Source organism: Pyxicephalus adspersus, chromosome 10 (assembly GCF_032062135.1).
Source record: "Pyxicephalus adspersus chromosome 10, UCB_Pads_2.0, whole genome shotgun sequence".
Taxonomy (NCBI): Eukaryota; Metazoa; Chordata; class Amphibia; order Anura; family Pyxicephalidae; genus Pyxicephalus; species Pyxicephalus adspersus.
This window is the reverse complement of record NC_092867.1, coordinates 52,201,989-52,218,544: the sequence shown is the minus strand read 5'-3', so window position 1 is coordinate 52,218,544 and position 16,556 is coordinate 52,201,989. Positions and strand designations below refer to the sequence as shown.

General features: G+C 40.2%; 1 protein-coding gene across 1 annotated transcript; it reads left to right on the top strand.

The window, feature by feature from the left end:
- The first annotated feature begins 4,317 nt into the window (after nt 1-4,317).
- Nucleotides 4,318-8,530, top strand: LOC140339708 (ribosomal protein S6 kinase beta-1-like). The gene is made up of 3 exons (XM_072424514.1): nt 4,318-4,468; nt 5,581-5,615; nt 8,187-8,530. Exons 1-3 carry the CDS (start codon nt 4,409-4,411, stop codon nt 8,317-8,319), a joined length of 228 nt encoding a protein of 75 aa, XP_072280615.1. The 5' UTR covers nt 4,318-4,408; the 3' UTR covers nt 8,320-8,530.
- Nucleotides 8,531-16,556: the final 8,026 nt, after the last annotated feature.

Below are 16,556 nucleotides of genomic sequence, written 5' to 3'. Positions count from 1 at the left end.
CTTTGATGATCATTTCCAGCAACATAGTTTGACAGACGAATGGATGAGTGCTGTACACACAACACCCATTCTATTATATGACAAAAGAGGACAAGCAACCTGTGCTTCCCTTCCCTGACTTGTATAGAAGCTGTTACTTATCGTCTGTTCATGGATCAGTCCTGACCACCGTACACATCAGATTCTCGCCAGAGACAACCACAAGCATTCCTCTTGGGCAATAATCATCTGAGGTGTACACAGCACAAGAACGCATGTTATTAAAAGCACCTATTCTCTACAAATTATCTGCCATTTAATTTTGACTGGTCCTAATAATTAACAGACTCTAAAGCTCTAACTTTAACTGTTAATTGGTTATAGTTGTGGATTTGCAGTGTTAGCTGTGACCCTTCAGGTCTGGCCTGACCCCCTTAATTGGACCGCCTGACCCCCTAATTGGACCACCTGACCCCTCCTTTTTTTTTTACTCCCATTTTTCATATGGTCAGGTCTGTATTTTCATAAGAATATTTTTACCAAATAACATCCTTCATGCCTCATGCAACAATTGTCCGTGTTATGGACATTAAACTGGGTTCTATAATGGGACATTGCCTGACTGACAATACCTGACTTTGTTCAATATCAGAGGACGCGCATAGGATGTCAGAGGGATTTTTTTCTTTTGTTTTCCTTTCTTTTTCTTATTGATTTGTTTATGTTGTATTTAAGTACTCTTGTTTGGAATACTTGTGTTAAAATTGTTTTTGTAATGTAATCAATAATTATTGAAACAGAAAGCAGCAGTTCTAAGAGGATTCAGATAATAGACAACTGCCTTCTTTATCTAGCACAAATAATTTGTGATAGATAACCAAAGCTCTGAGCATACAGTCTCTGTCCAAGAGATAATTACTAATTAGTAACCACTTCCAGAAGTATAAAATGTAGGGAATAAATACAACACAAGTGCCAGACCAAATGTAATCTCAAAAAAACCTTTAACTCTTCAGCAAATAGTTAAACATGACAGCTAATGAATTTGAGAGGCTTTAACATTATTATCAGTGCTTTATTATTTTTTACATAAGTAGTGAAATGACCAAACTAAACTATTTGGAGTTTGTACAAATGCCAAATCTCCACGCTGCTTGATTTGTCTTGAAAATATATTTACACACTTCCAATACTTTAATCTGCTGATTCCCCTGACACTCTTCATGCTATTTTATTATCTGGATTCTAGTTCTAGAAACCCCAACATAAGTTAGGAACAGCCTTATCAGGGCCAGTGAGCTCTGTAAATAGGATTGTCTTTTTGAAATGTAATGTTGATAGCACCTGTACTATTTCTTTGGAAAGTAAAAAGACAGTTTATAATGTCTTTAATGCCATTACGGGAGGGTACTGGCAGATCCTTGTGATTGAAAAATACATCGACAACCCATTGAATATTATAAGAACAACTTTATCACAGCCAATATTCTGGTACTATGACAGTTAGAAAAAAATATTAGTCCAAAAATTTAATTGCATCTATTACCTGCTATTGTTAATCATTTACATGTAGAAGACCTCTAAAAACATATTTATTAGGATTTGGCAATATATTCACACCTGGGGGGGAAGACGTTTTGCCGGGTTAGATACCTATATTCAAGCAGGTACAAAATTCCTAGCTTTGGATCACACAATTTGTAATTACAGAGGGGGGAATTTGGGGTTCTCTCCTCCTGTATCACTGTCTGTATTAGTCTGTCATTTGCAATCCCTATTTAATGTACAGAGCTGCGTAATATGTTGGCGCTATAAAAATCCTGTTTATTTATAATAATAATTATCAAATTTTGAAAAGTGAAATGGATTTAAATGGATCTTTATATATATGCATACCCAGTTCTTTGGGCAATTTTTTACACTTTTGTATGTGTCCTTAGTATTTATTATTATGACTGCTGTGCTGCTTTGATAGTTGGCCATTATGTGGCAGAACGAGTCTGAGTTTTTTTATGCATTGAAAAGAGCAATGCCAAGGGATTCAAATAGCTGAAAACACAACCAAACTGATGGCTAATAAAATGTATAAATACAGCCCTATGAGATATAAAATGATACAATTATAATGTTTTGCTAGTGATTCTAGCATAATTATATGTAGTACAGCACACATATCTTTTTACAATGTAAGGCAATTGAAAGTCTGATAACAAGGAACCTTTCCGAAAAATGTGTCATTTAAAGCAGCGGTTGCCAACCGGTGGTCCGCAAGAAAATTTTGGTGGTCCGCGGCGCATGTACCGACGTCACCGGGAAACCCCGTAGATCTCGTCTCAGCACTTTGTGGCTGGAGATCAGAGGAGCAGGACGTGTCCCCAAGACCTGAGGGAATCAGCAGGACACCGGGGGACAGCAACGGAACAAGGTAAGGGGTTTTTTTTTAGTTAAAAGCTAATCCGAGTGTGACTCGGATTACTGCTAGGGGGGTAAACTCAGAAATTTCACTTTACATAAAAGGGTAGACAACGAACGCGGCACCCGGAGTGCAGGCTCCCCTGGATGGATCGGACTGCCCTGCGTGATTGAAGGTAAGTGTATTTTTGTTTTGCCAGTTTTCAGTTTAGTTCCTCTTTACCAGGTCTTGTAGTATTGTATTTCATGTAGTATAGTATTGTATGATTTTTTTTGTAAATATGGGGCAATCTTGTCAAGTTTGTCAATTAGCATCAATTACATCAGGGGTCCTCAAACTTGAGGTTGTCCATCTGGCCCGCCGGCTGCTGAGGCTGCTTCTCCTGCCTGAGCTCTGGCTGCCTGCCATCTGCACTCCAGGGAACCCGGTCACGTGACACCACTGTTGCCGGGGTAACGCTGGAGCTGTCGGGCTGAAGCCATCAGGCAGAGAAGGTATGAGCAGAGACTCATTGCTGCCTTCATACATCGGCTGGTTCCCACTGCAGCACAAATGTACATGATCAATGTACATTTGTAAATAGTATAAACATACTATGCACATTGATCATGTACACATGTGCTGCAGTGTGATCCAGCCGATGTATGAAGGCAGCAGTGAGTGACAGGTAGCAGACACTGACAAAGTTTTTTTAGCAGCCCTTTTTTAATTAATAAAAAGTGTGGGGTAGTGTTGGGTGTAGGGTAGGGTGTGTAAAAAGAAGCAAATTAATGAATTGCTTGAGATTTTTCATTTGCATGGAAAATGCAAGATAAATTTGCATTTTCAATACACAGTGAAAATTCAAATTTATCTGTGCATTTTCCAATGCACATAGGAATTGAGGAATAATCTCAAGCAATTTTAAAGCCAAAGTAAACGCCACTTTTTTTTTTTAATGATCGGCAAGTGTTCTGTGCATACAGTATTGTTCTTTTATGTTTTTTATACAATAGATACGTTTTGTGCAGTGTGCATAAGAATCTTCTCCTGTTTTTTTTCAAACTATAGTACGGCCCCCCGACAGTCTGAGGGACCGTGAACCGGCCCCCTGTTTAAAAAGTTTGAGGACCCCTGAATTACATGGTCATTCAGAAATATGGTCTGATAGCAGCCATAGTATCTTTGTGATCTGTTCCGAGTGCAGTTTAGAATGAATACTTAACTTACTCCCCATTTCTAATTACGCCCCAACCTTCCATCAAAAATGTTTTGGAGGGTTGTATTTAGGCGGTTTTAGATTATTGTACTGTTTTTTCTTTGTGGGGAACAGAGATACAGCTGTGGGTGGAAGTAGTATTCCAAGAACGATCCCCACAAGAATGCAAACTTGTTTTTTTAGGAATAGGGAGATCACATTGAAGCCAGGTAAATTTGATGCTACCAAGAGTTCAGCTTTAAGTTATATTTAAATTCATTTATGCTAAGAAGTATAAAACTGGAGGGAGGGAGGGGGCACCAGCCAGAGCCTCGGACCATGTCTTCTAGAGGCACCCCAGGCTAAGGGCGGGCTGTGTCTCTGGACACAACCCGCCCACACTCGATGGGAGTGTGCGGGGTCTGGCATTATGACGTCAATCAGGGGGAAGTTTCTTTCCCTTTGAGTGACACATGAATGGCGCAAGCGCACTAGTCCGCGAGCTGTAAACGATAGAGGATCACTGCTCTAGAAGACAGCAGTTTATACGTCATATACTAAGACAGTGCCTTAACCACGTGGCAAGGCTCCTTAACCACGTGACGTGTGACCAAGCTACACCCATACACAAACATGTCTCCAACGTCTGTGATAGAAGCCTTTAGGGACAGCCATCATACCGAAGACCATGGGCGGTAGGGGTATAGGCAATGTGACACCTCCATTACCCAAAGACAGGAAGTTAAGATCAATAACTTGGTATACATAATGATGGCTACGGGGATATTTGCCAGATCCCGGAAATTAGGAGTCCTTTTTGTTCCGGTCCTTCTGTCGCGATGGCAGGGGTCTTTGATTTGGACCTGGAAACGGAGGAGAGGAATGAGGAGGACGAGCTGGTAAGTGACACAGAAAGCCAAGCTCATATGCTGAGATGGCGAGGTGTCACAATGAGGGATTATGGGGGGGCTGTGGGAGGGGCTTCTGGAGATACTTAAGGCTGAATGGCTCTGTGGGTGGTGGGCTTGGCTTGATGTGAATGTGGGCGTGGTTTAATAACTATTTCGCAGCGACTGAATAAAGTTTTCAAAAACAATTTTTGGCCTGGTAATTGTAGCAATCTTCATTGGATTAACACAATATTTACTAATTAAAGTCTGTCTAAAACCACTATTTTTGTTAGTGTGTGTGTTCTGGTTGTGACTGGGAGGTGACATGAACAAAATGTCAAAATACTTAGTTGTCATCAGAATAGGAATAGAAGGAAAATCATCCTTTTGTAGTTCTTGTGATAATTATTTTATTTTATTAGTATGGGACAATATACCCTCATTTCCTACGTTTGCACACATAAGAATTGAAGGTAAATCTCCGCATATAGTTAAAAAGACACTAAGTTTAAATATGTCCTACTTTATCCAATACTTATTCTGTCAGTTTCCCCCATCTCTCCAGCTGGTGGGGAGTCATACACCTCAGGCTTTTTTTGTACTGCAGCCTCTGGCAAATCTAAATGCTCATGACTCCTGCAGATTGCTATGATTCCTCCCACCTACTGCTACGTGGCTGCTGACTTATGTCGGGGTCAGGATGAAGTTTACCTTCTGCATTATCCTTTACAAATATATTTTACTCATTATCTTTTAAAGGTCCTATGTTATTAAACTTACCTGAGGACCTCTAATAGTGCCTAACAATAGTGCCTATTATTAAAAATGGAAACTTTTGGGGTACCTGAGCAGCATGAGTTAGGTTACTTTTGTTCCTACTCCCATGACGTTATGGTATAGAAGTTGCTAGGCGTTCCTTGAGTTTTATATGGGTATCTGCAAGGGTGACATTTTAACCAACAGTGTAAGAAGCATTCTTTTTGACCATCAGGCTAATGTACAATAAATTGGAAATACAATAAATATTGGCAGGGGTTCCCTGAGACTAGAAAGTTTTTTACTTGGTAAAAAGAGAAAGGCTGCTATAGATGGTGCTCACTAAACTTTTCCTTTTGTTCCAGGATGATGACGCAGAAGGCTTTGGGTATTGTGATGTGTAAGTATGACAACTGATTATAATCCTGTGCTTACATTTTTGACTTTATATTGTAAAATAAATTCCAAAAACTTGCAATTTGCTTAGCTTTTCTTCCATCTATGCCGCAGGAATACACAAAAGCAGATAATTTCAAGTAATTACAGTAGCCTCTGCAACAGGACACGCTTGCACACCTTGGCATGCTTAATACATTTCTTAGGGTCATCTTGATTAAGAGGAAAATCTTCCTATGTCCCTTGGACACAGGGACCAGGCTTGCATATTCAAGATCTGTGGGTGGGGGTTAGAAGTTGGAGAGTAGAGGGGAAGGTTACATATGGCTTTACAATGATTATAATATTTTTTTTACCAGTTTTAAAAGTAGCACTGAGCTTGCATTAAAACAAGTGGTCTACCTATTACTGTACATCATCCCCTTTCCACCATGAAGGCAAAGTATTGCTTCAAAGCCGAGGTGAAAGTCAGAAAATATACTTCTAGTTTCATTCATGTATTTTCAGTAGCACTCCAGCCGAATGGCTAAATCTTTACTCGAGTTGTTCTTATGTCTTGATTCAGATCCCTCTTCAAGGTTATGACAATATTCATTGGAGGGTATTACATTCTCACTGCATTCTTCCCCTCCAGTGAGATAATTTACATCTACAACATAATTTGAGAACTTATTAGTATATACTAAAAGAGTTTGAACATTAACTGTACAATTGAATTTAAATTTGTCTTACTTTAGGATCAGTGCTTTTGAGCTTTAATGTAGATACATATCTAGCAGCTAGATCTTATGGGTAAATGTAAAAGCAAATGGGACTTCATATTTGTAATTTATCTTATGCTTTAACTGCTTTGGTCTGAGCACCAGAGACTGCTTAATAAACACGTCTATTAGGCTAGTAGCCTCTAAATACTTTTTCTCTTTTTCTGTCAGTTTTTTTAATAGCTTTTTTCCCTTTTCCTTTCTGACCACAATAAGGGGAGTGGTCAAGGTTTCACAGGTAATATAAGGTCTGGGTAAACTCACCTTGAGCTTGCTCACTTTTGACTGGTAAAAGTGGCTGGTTGTAAGTGAAGTTAGAAAACACAATTTGAATCTTTAAAATAACTACAAACTGTAAGTAATCTTTTATCCGTTGAGTCAATAAATATTGTAACTGGGAAAATGAGTGGCAGCAAGGTGGAAGGTTTTGTTCAGTGCACTGTCTGCCATATGTATGCACAAATGGTGCAACAGCTCCTAGGTGAATACCGCTGTGACAGATGTGAGCAATTCGCCCTTCTGGAATCTCACATTGGAGATCTGGAGAAGCACATTGCAACAATGAATTCACTGGATCACCATAAGAGGGGTTTCCTGATCAGTGAGTAAGTAGCTAATGGCATGGATGTGGAGAGTGGAGAGGTTAATCAGGATGAACAGGTAGGGAACTGGCTTACTGTAGTTAGAGGGAGTGGTAGGGGCTCCCAGAAAAGGAAGGCCAGTCCTGTGTTTGAGCACCCTAACAAATTTGCAAAGCTATGTGAAGATGTGCAGGTGACCGACCCAGTGGTGGCAGCCCTAGATGTTACTCCTACCCCTAACATCCAGGAGAGCAGTACATCTAGTAGGGGTAAGGAAGGCAATGCAGGAAGGCGTAGACAATTGGTTGTCATAAAAGATTCTATGATCATAGTTTGTCGCCCGGATCCCTTCAACCAAATGGTTTGCTGTCTCCCTGGTGCCAGGGTTTGGCCTGTGGTGGACCAAGTGGACAAATTACTAGGTGGGGCTGAGTACGACCCAGCTGTCTTGGTCCATGTGGAAGATGGAGGATCCTTACAAATCAGTTTAAAGAACTAGGTTTCAAGTTGAAGGAAAGGACCTTCAAGGTTATATTCTCTGGAATATTGCTTGTGCTATGCTATGATGATGTTGAGACTTTATGCGTGGAGTTTAATATGGGGATGCATAATACCAAGTTAATTATTGGAGTCTGCTATAGGTCCCCCAGTGCTAAGAAAGAAATAGAGATCCAACTACTAGCACAGATAAGGCTGCAAAAGCTTGTAATGTTTTTACAATGGGAGATTTTGACTGTAATGGCACTACAGGTACAGCAGAAGTTAGGAAATTTATGAATTTATTACAAGATAATTTTAAGGTACAGTTTATAGAAGCCCTAATTATTGATTCTCTGCTGGACCTAGTTTTTTTCTAACAATGCAGATCTTATGCACTCTTTTCGTCTGAAGGAAAAGAAGTTTAAGCTCCGGATAAGGAAGGGATTCTTCACTGTAAGGTCTGTGAAAATGTGGAATCAGCTCCCTCAGGAAGTAGTTTCAGCAACTACTAAAGATTACTTTAGGAAAAAGCTTGATGCTTTTCTAGACGCACAGAGTATAACTGGGTATTAAAGCTTTAAAGTAAAGATAAGACTGTTGATCCAGGGAACATCCGATTGCTTTTTATATCCGGGATATGTTTATTTCCCTAGTGGTTGAACTTGATGGTCTTTTTTAAACCTTACCTACTATGTAACTATGCAAGTAAAACCCATGTGTGCTCCATTTAACAAAATATTACCTGCCTCCTAGATCTGGTTCTCCATGTACTGAGTATGACTTGTCAGATAGCAGAATGTGCCCAGGACAAGAAACCCTGTCTCCCCAGTGCTTCCATATATTGCGAGTACTTGGACGTGGCAGCTACGGCAAGGTTGGTGTGTAACTCTGTAAGGTTTATTCTTCAAATTGTTGCAAGCCTTAACAACCAGGTGTTCATGTTGCTGCTTGCAGTAAGTTTAGATTAGTCATAGCAAGCACTCCCTGGCAAACTGTAGGTATGCACCTATCAGTGTGAATGGCGTAAAGGAGGATCATTAAAACTTAACTTGTGTTTATTACAAACACTGCACATATGCTCATATACATACATACATACATACATACACATATAAACCTCCAGACTAAGGATAAAAAAAGAAACTCCGGTTACACAAGGTGACACTGTCCAAGGACAGGTGTTTAAGGGGGCATGAGCTACCATTCTAAACTGACATCGCTATCTGCTGCAGAACCTATTAGTAACAATTAGCTGTCACTGTTTTTTTAATCTGTGGCTGGACACTGGGTGTAGCTCAATAAATGGGACTAATAAATACATTAGTCTCAATAAATGGCCAACCGTACTCAATTTACACATAAATATATCAAAACATAACTTTATTTAATAACATTAAGAACAGTGACATAAAAATTACATTAAAAATGTTGAACAACCACAATCAAATATTCCTGTCTAGGTTGTCCAACGCTAGGGGGCATACCCTGCTGATTTTCGACACGTTTCACGGAATAAATCCGCTTTTTCAGGAAAGAAAAGGAGACAGAAATATCTAAAATTAAAATAATAAGTTATTCCATCAGATACCTCAATTCTACAATTGTAAATATTTCCAATATACTTATCTTTCTTCAAATGTGGCAGTACCTGATTCCTATTGCACATTGCACAGAGTTCCACCTAAATAAGCGAGGGCAGGGAAGGACAGCAGTATTGTGGACTATAAGTCAAATCCATTATCTATTAACATGATATAGGATAGTTACTTTAAGATTGAGTTTTGTCATGAGTAATGTGGACCAAGTGCTCCTAAATAAGACTGATTGTGTGGAAAACATAAAAGTGAATCATAAAACATTGATTGATTCTGTGTATCATATTCTTATATATGGGAAATTAAATCAGATTAATCCCAACCTAAGTGAATCAGATATGTTTAATTAAAAAGACTTCAATACATAGTGCACCTTTGATTAAAATTTATTCATCCCATATAGCAGCATTTGTTTGAGACACATTTGAGTCTCCCTGTAATTCATATCATTTAGTGTGATAAAATATGTGCTGTCCAGCATCTCCTTTCTTAAAATGCAATAAATGCCAAAACAAAATAGCAAATATAGTGACTACCCCTTGTAACCTCAATAAACGATATTCTTTTTGGTAATTACCTATTACCTAACTATCTTACTTATCCTTTCTCTCATTCTTTTTCTTGATGGTGATATCATAATCAAAACCGTTATCCACAATTTTCAGTCAAACTTTAAAATATAAATAGTGTTTTTACTCCGTACACTTCCCATTATAAACAATATCCTTCAACTGTTTCACCAAAGGCACTTATTTGCTTTACTATCACAAACTGCTTAATGTGGTGAGCTAATGTTTCCATCCGTTCTCTGTTTTACTTAGGTCCTACTGCTGCTCTGGTGTGCCTGCGTGCAGCGTCCCCACGTAGGACGCTGGCTCTTTACCTGTATGACTTGACCTAAATGCGCCACAGTTATCTATGACGCGGCGCAAAAGGGTGTGTTTTTTTCTTATCCAGACCTGCCTCCGCCATACCATTACTCAAGATAGGCAGTGGATGGAAGAGGAGGGGCTATCAGTCCTAGAGGACTCCTCGCTCCACCCAGGGGTTGTGGGTGACGCCCATTGACCTCCCTGCCCCTACGACGGGCCGGCCAAACTCTTCCGCCCAGCCAAGCGCTTCCATATAGGGAGGAGGTGAGCGCCACAGACACCACAGGGAGGTGGTATGCACGCCGAAACTCATCAAGCAATCTAAACCTCGCTCTTTGTTTTGTAGCAGAGGGGACTTAACCCTTAAATCAAGGTAGTTTATGGCAGAGAGGGCTTAGCCTTTTGAAACAAGGAGGTTTCAATACCAACTAATCATTCAGGGGGGTGACTATTTAGTTCACAGCTAATATCTTTCTCATAGATGTGGAATCATTCCATAGTGCCAATCAGCCCAATTGTATAGTTAATAAATATATATATATATATATATATATAGTTAAGCCACACCATGTTTTTTTTTTTTAAATTATAAAAACTAAACCAATAAGTGTGATATCATAAAAGCACAAACCATTGTATCGTTATGAATTGTGTATGTACGTCTGTTGTACCACTTGCCTTAAATAGTAACCCTCTAGGAATCATACTTTGACTACATATGAATTAAATTTTAATCATTGTTACATTGTGTCATCAACAACATCAAACTATACTCTTTGTATTTAGAAAATACAGATAAGCCCGTATATATTGTTTATCAATTATCGATAATAACTATATGAAAATAAATTAACATATACACCTATGCATTTCTCTATGATTTATTCCAAACAATTTCATGAACTTTTAGGATTCAATATGTATGTATATATATATGGTTTTATCAATACTTGTTACCTACATATAAATTGATATATGCATTTCATGTCATTTGTGCTGTATATTCGGTATACATCATCATTTAAATTATATATATGATATATGGGAAGGAACCAAAAAGCAGTTCATCTTTAAAGAAAAGGCTGAAAACTTAGTATTTCATTTAATCCTGGGAAACTAGTATCATTAGGGAGATAAATCCATTGTGTTTCCTTTTGTAAAATCAGTTTATCCCAGTTTTCTTCCCCTAGGGTCTTCTGGGACCTGTTCCGGTGCCAGGAATTTTAACTCATTGGTATTGTAGCTGTGGAACGTTCCCATGTGGAGGCCAATGGGGGTATTTATTTTACCATTTCTGATGGCATATATATGCTTGTATATTCTTCTTTTAAAATCCCAAGGCCACAGTCACAGAATGCTAGATAAACTATCCACTTGGTCCTACAATTGACCATTCGTTGAAGTTTGGGATTCACATCTATATGTACTTGTCTTCTTTCCTGTGAATCCAAGGGCACTGTCCACATGAACCACATGGAAGAGTCCCCTAGCTCTGGGGAATTTTTTTTCCTTTTCTTCATGTCAAAATGACTGAATACTAGTTTCTCGTAAGGAGGGTAGTTTTCTAAATGTCATTTGTGGATATGCAATAATATATTTGTTGATGGTCGAATTAGAGTTAGGAATAGGTCATAATTGGCAACAGACATTTTTTAGTTTAGAGTGTTGCCCTGAGTACTACTGAGTAAATATTCTTACTTTGTTATTTTGTTCAGTCTTATTCTTATTTGCAAAAAAAAATTCAGTCCAACCCCGTTGTTTGGCCTTATTATAGGTTTTCTTAAGAGTAGTTTTTTTATAGCCTCTCTGTAACAACCTAGTTTGCAGATCCTTGGCAGCCAATTCAAAATCTGTATCTTTGGAGCAATTTCTCCTCATCCTCAGATACTGGGAGAAAGGAATGCTCTCTATTAATGGTTTAGGGTGCGCACTTCTTGCTGACAGGATAGTATTGCCTGCAGCAGATTTACAGAATACCTTCAAAAAGATTTTTAAATCTGAGTTGATACCAGTTTCAACATCAAAAAATGGAATTGATCTATTACTATGTTGTAACGTAAACTTCAAACTTAAATCATTAATACAGATTTTATCAAAGAAATCCATTAGCAGCGTCTCAAAACCTTGCCACAGGATGAATACATTGTCGATGTACCTCGGCCATATTAGGACATAGCGGAAGTACATCAAGAGGGCATAATCTGGTATAATGGTTCCTTCCCATTCCCCCAGGTACAGGTTGGCATATGTTGTGGCACAACAAGTCCCCATAGCCACCCCTGTTCCTGGAGGTAGGTCAAAAGTTGTGTCAAAAGTAAAAACATTATGTATGAACTTTAAGAGATCTATGACAAATTCATTTTGCTTAGCCAATTTTTGGCTAGTAACTCTCAAAAACTCTTGTCGCAATGCCCTTATCATGGGGTATACTTGAGTAGAGCGCTTCATTGATTCCTTCCAAGACTTTTAAAAGTTCAGGAGTATCCTTTAAATAAGAGGGCAAACTCATCACAAAGGGTCTCAGGTAACCATCAATTAATTGGCTGGTCTGGGAAGAAATACTTCCGATCCCTGACACTATTGGACGATTAGGCGGATTAAGTACGTTTTTATGAATTTTCGGTAATCAGTAAAATGTTGGCAGTTTCGGGTGTTCATTGTTGAGATGCCAAAATCTCATGCCGGTGGGCGGAGAACCCCAAATAGTCTGCAGTGATCTTGAAGTCATCCCAATAAAACCAGGTACGTATTGGTCTGCGTGAGGACTGATCCCCTGATCTCACAAGCTCCTCCGTATATTGTATATCGTTCACCCTGGTCACCCAGTGTTGTATAGTGAGCGAAGTAGTTTGCCTCCACAACTGGGGAATGCAGGCATTGGCCGCATTTAACAGATTGCGCAGTAAAGATTTTTTTATAGAATTTCTTCGACATTGCCGACACATGCAGTAGGGCAAGCTCCGGTTTGTCTCGTATCAACACTCCTGTCAGTCTTTGTGCAATATCTGCAACACCCGCCCAGAATGAAGCCAGACCAGGGCAGCTCCAAAATATGCGCAACAGCTTACCTGAATGTCGCCCACATATCCAACACACTGAACTTGTGTGTGGAAAAAAGCTTTGATCAGGGGTTCTGTACCATCTGGTGAGAAATTTGTAATTAGTCTCTTGATACCAGTTGCTAATAGAGGCCTTGTGCCCATAATATAACATACGATCTATTTGATCTTTGGTAAATTTAGTATCAAGGTCTCTCTCCCATTTGGTGACAAAATATGGCACAGAGGAGTCCTGGGCTGTCAGTTGCAATTTATACATATAGAAGAGCACTCCTCTCAAGGGATCTCCAATAACACATAGACTCTCTAGAGGTCCAAGGAGGCGGCTGAAATCCTGTGCCGACGGCATTGACAAAATAAAATGTTGAAATTGTATTTTTCTCTAGATATCTAGGCAAGGAAAGGAGTGATCTGCCTGGAGCTGTTCTGTACTGGACCAGGTGGAATGGTGCAAGAAATGGGTAGCCTGGAAAACACCACTCTCAATCCAGATCTTAAACACTGGGTCTTTCCTGCAAGTTGGAAAGTTAGGGTGTCCCAGGATAGGAGACATAGGGTAGGGGAAGGCAGTAATTCCCTCTGCACAGAAATACCTTGCCACCACTATAAGCGTTTCACTTTTTAGAGGGTGTCGGCGTAGGGCAACCGTATCCTCAATTGAGGACCATGCCGCCACACTTATCATTATAGGAGACATTGAGTCTTCTAGGTTCACCCATCCCTTAAAGCTGGCATGTCTGCACCAGTCCACCAGGCGGGTCAAATGTACCGCCCTGTGGTATAATATTGGGTCTGGAAAGGCCATCCCCTTTGGTCTTTCGGGAGTCAATGAAGAAATTTGTTAAGGTGAGGGGTTTCAGTGTTCCAGATAAATCTCAGGAATTCAGAGCGAATTTTATGCAACAAATGGAGAGGGATACGTATCGGTAGCGTTTGGAGTAGATAAGACGTGGCATGATGTTCATTTTTAAAATATTGCACCGGCCAAACCAAGAAAAGGCCTGTTGTCTCCATTGTTGAAGATCTCTATGTATTACGTTAAGGAGTGGTACAAAGTTCAGTTCAACTACTTTTCTAAGGTCAGCAAGGATATTAGTGCCCAGATATCTGATAGAACCCCTTGCCCATTTAAACGGGAAGGAAGGGGATAGAGCTTTCCGTAGCGCAGTTGGCAAGTTAATGTCCAATACCTCTGATTTTTGGAGGTTAATTTTGTAATCGGAGAACTGGGCATATTGACGCAACTCCTTCAGTAGGTTAGGAAGGGTCACCTGGGGAGCAGTATTATAGAAAAGATCGTCTGCATATGCAGCCACTTTATGATCCATGGAGCCTACACTGACGCCCCTAATATCTGTGAATATGACCTACTAAAGGCTCGAGGAGCATAATAAAAAGTAGGGGACATAGCGGGCATCCTTGTCTTGTGCCATTTGTGATAGAAAATGGGTGGGAAAGGATTCTGTTAACTTGGACAGAAGCAGTGAGGTTCCTGTATAGGGCCTCTATCCATGTAAGCAGCCTGCTGGGAATGCCTATAAAGGTAAGGACATCTTTCATGTTCACGTGATCAAAGGCCTTTTCGGCGTCTGCCAAAAAAATCAGCAAAGGAATTTTGTGTGTGGTCACATACTGTATCAGATTGAGCGTGCGAGTAGTGTTACACCTTGCCTCTCTAACTGGGAGAAAACCACTTTGATCTGAGTGGATAAGGCGGTGAAGAATGGGTGTAAGACTACATGCTAAGATGCTAGAAAAAAGCTTAATATCACAATTCAGGAGCGATATCGGGAGATAGTTTGCACACATATTAGCATCTTTGTCAGGTTTCAAGATGACTGTGATATGGGCCTTGGAGGATTCAGCAGGCAATAGATGTTCCGGGGAAAGTGCATTGAAGGCTGTCAAAAGTGGGCCCGAGAGTTGAGGGAGAAACCGCTTATATTAAGCTAGGGTAAACCCATCAGGGCCAGGTGCCTTAGCTGTGGGCGCATTAGTAATGGCTGCTTGCAACTCTACTGAGGTGATAGGAGCATCCAAAGCTGCCAAGGCTCTCTCCCGTATCTTGAGGACACCTGAGGCCGCCAGATATTCCTGTATATTTGTATCAACTGTGCCTGAAGGACATGTCTCAGGATGCCCTCTGAGGTTGTAGAGCTTGGAGTAAAAATCCTTAAAAGCATCAGCTATATCCTGAGAGTGATGTAGCAAGGTATCAGAACTTGATTGTATGCAAGGTACAAAGGTACGGGCCCGTTTGACTCTTATGGCACGTGCTAGAGCTTTCCCGCACTTATTACTGTATTCATAGAAAAAAAGCTCTGTATTTATCTAATTGAGACTTCGCTTTGAAACAGAATTGCATATTTATTCTCCCCCTCAATTCTACTAATTGGCCTTCCGTGTCCGGGGAGTGACCACGTTTATGTCTAGTCTCTAGGTCATATAAATCCTGGAGTAGTTGTGTCAGTTGCTGCTGACGGTCTTTTTTTAACCCTATGGCCTTGTTGTATCAACAGACCACGGACGTAGCACTTTTGGGCTTCCCAAACGGTCAGCGGGCTAGAGACTGATGTTTCATTCCTATCAAAAAAGGCCGATATCTCTCCCTGTAAATGAGTCCCGAATTCACCTGAAGACAAAAGTGATTCATTTAGACACCAAGGACTACCCCCTGGGGAGGAAACATCAGAAAATACCATGATCAAGATTGGTGTGTGATCAGAAAATGTCATATTTCCTATCTATGAACTTGTACTTGGGAGATGGCATCATGTTTAACCAGGAAAAAATCTATTCACGATAAGTTTTGTGAACTGGAGAGTAGAAAGTGTAGTCAAGCTCATTAGGGTGCTGTATTCTCCAGATATCAGTAAGCTGATGGAGGTGCAAAAGACTTTTTAGGCGCCGTAGAACAGTGTGAGGGAGGTGAGAAGCCCCTCTAGATACATTGAGCACCACCAAAGTTCCCTCTGCAAACATATCGGCAACATCTAGGAACTCTTCCAAAAAAGATACTTGATTAGTGTTTGGGAGATACAAGTTCCCCAGGGTGAATATTTGAGTGTGGATCTTCCCCTTAACTAAGAAGTAGCTCCCCTCAGGGTCCACCTTCAAAGTGACTAGCATCCAAGGGAGAGATTTATCAATTAATATACTGACACCTTTGGACTTTGGGTCAGGGGATGAGCCATGCTATGCTGTCTGAAAACGGTGGTTTTTAAGCGATGGTATCTTATCGTGACAGAAATGCGTTTCCTGTACAAATGCTATTTGACATTTTAGACGATTGAGGGAATTCAATACCACTGAGCGGTTATTTGAGGAACTGAGACCTTTAGCATTGATGGATGTAATTTTTAGTGACATATGGGCGCTGAGAAGAGCCTTCTTTTATCTTATAATTCCACTGAAAACAGGAGGAAAAACAAGGGAAGAGAGGCACGGGGGACGAGGGGTGGACTTGGGACCACACAAAGGATGGGGAGGGATGAGAAAAAGAAAGGAAAACCAGAAAGGAGGAAAGGTGGAGGGGAAGGGGAAGAGTGGGTAAAGGAAAAGAAAAACAAAAAGGAAGGGGGGGGAGAGGAGTGAAGA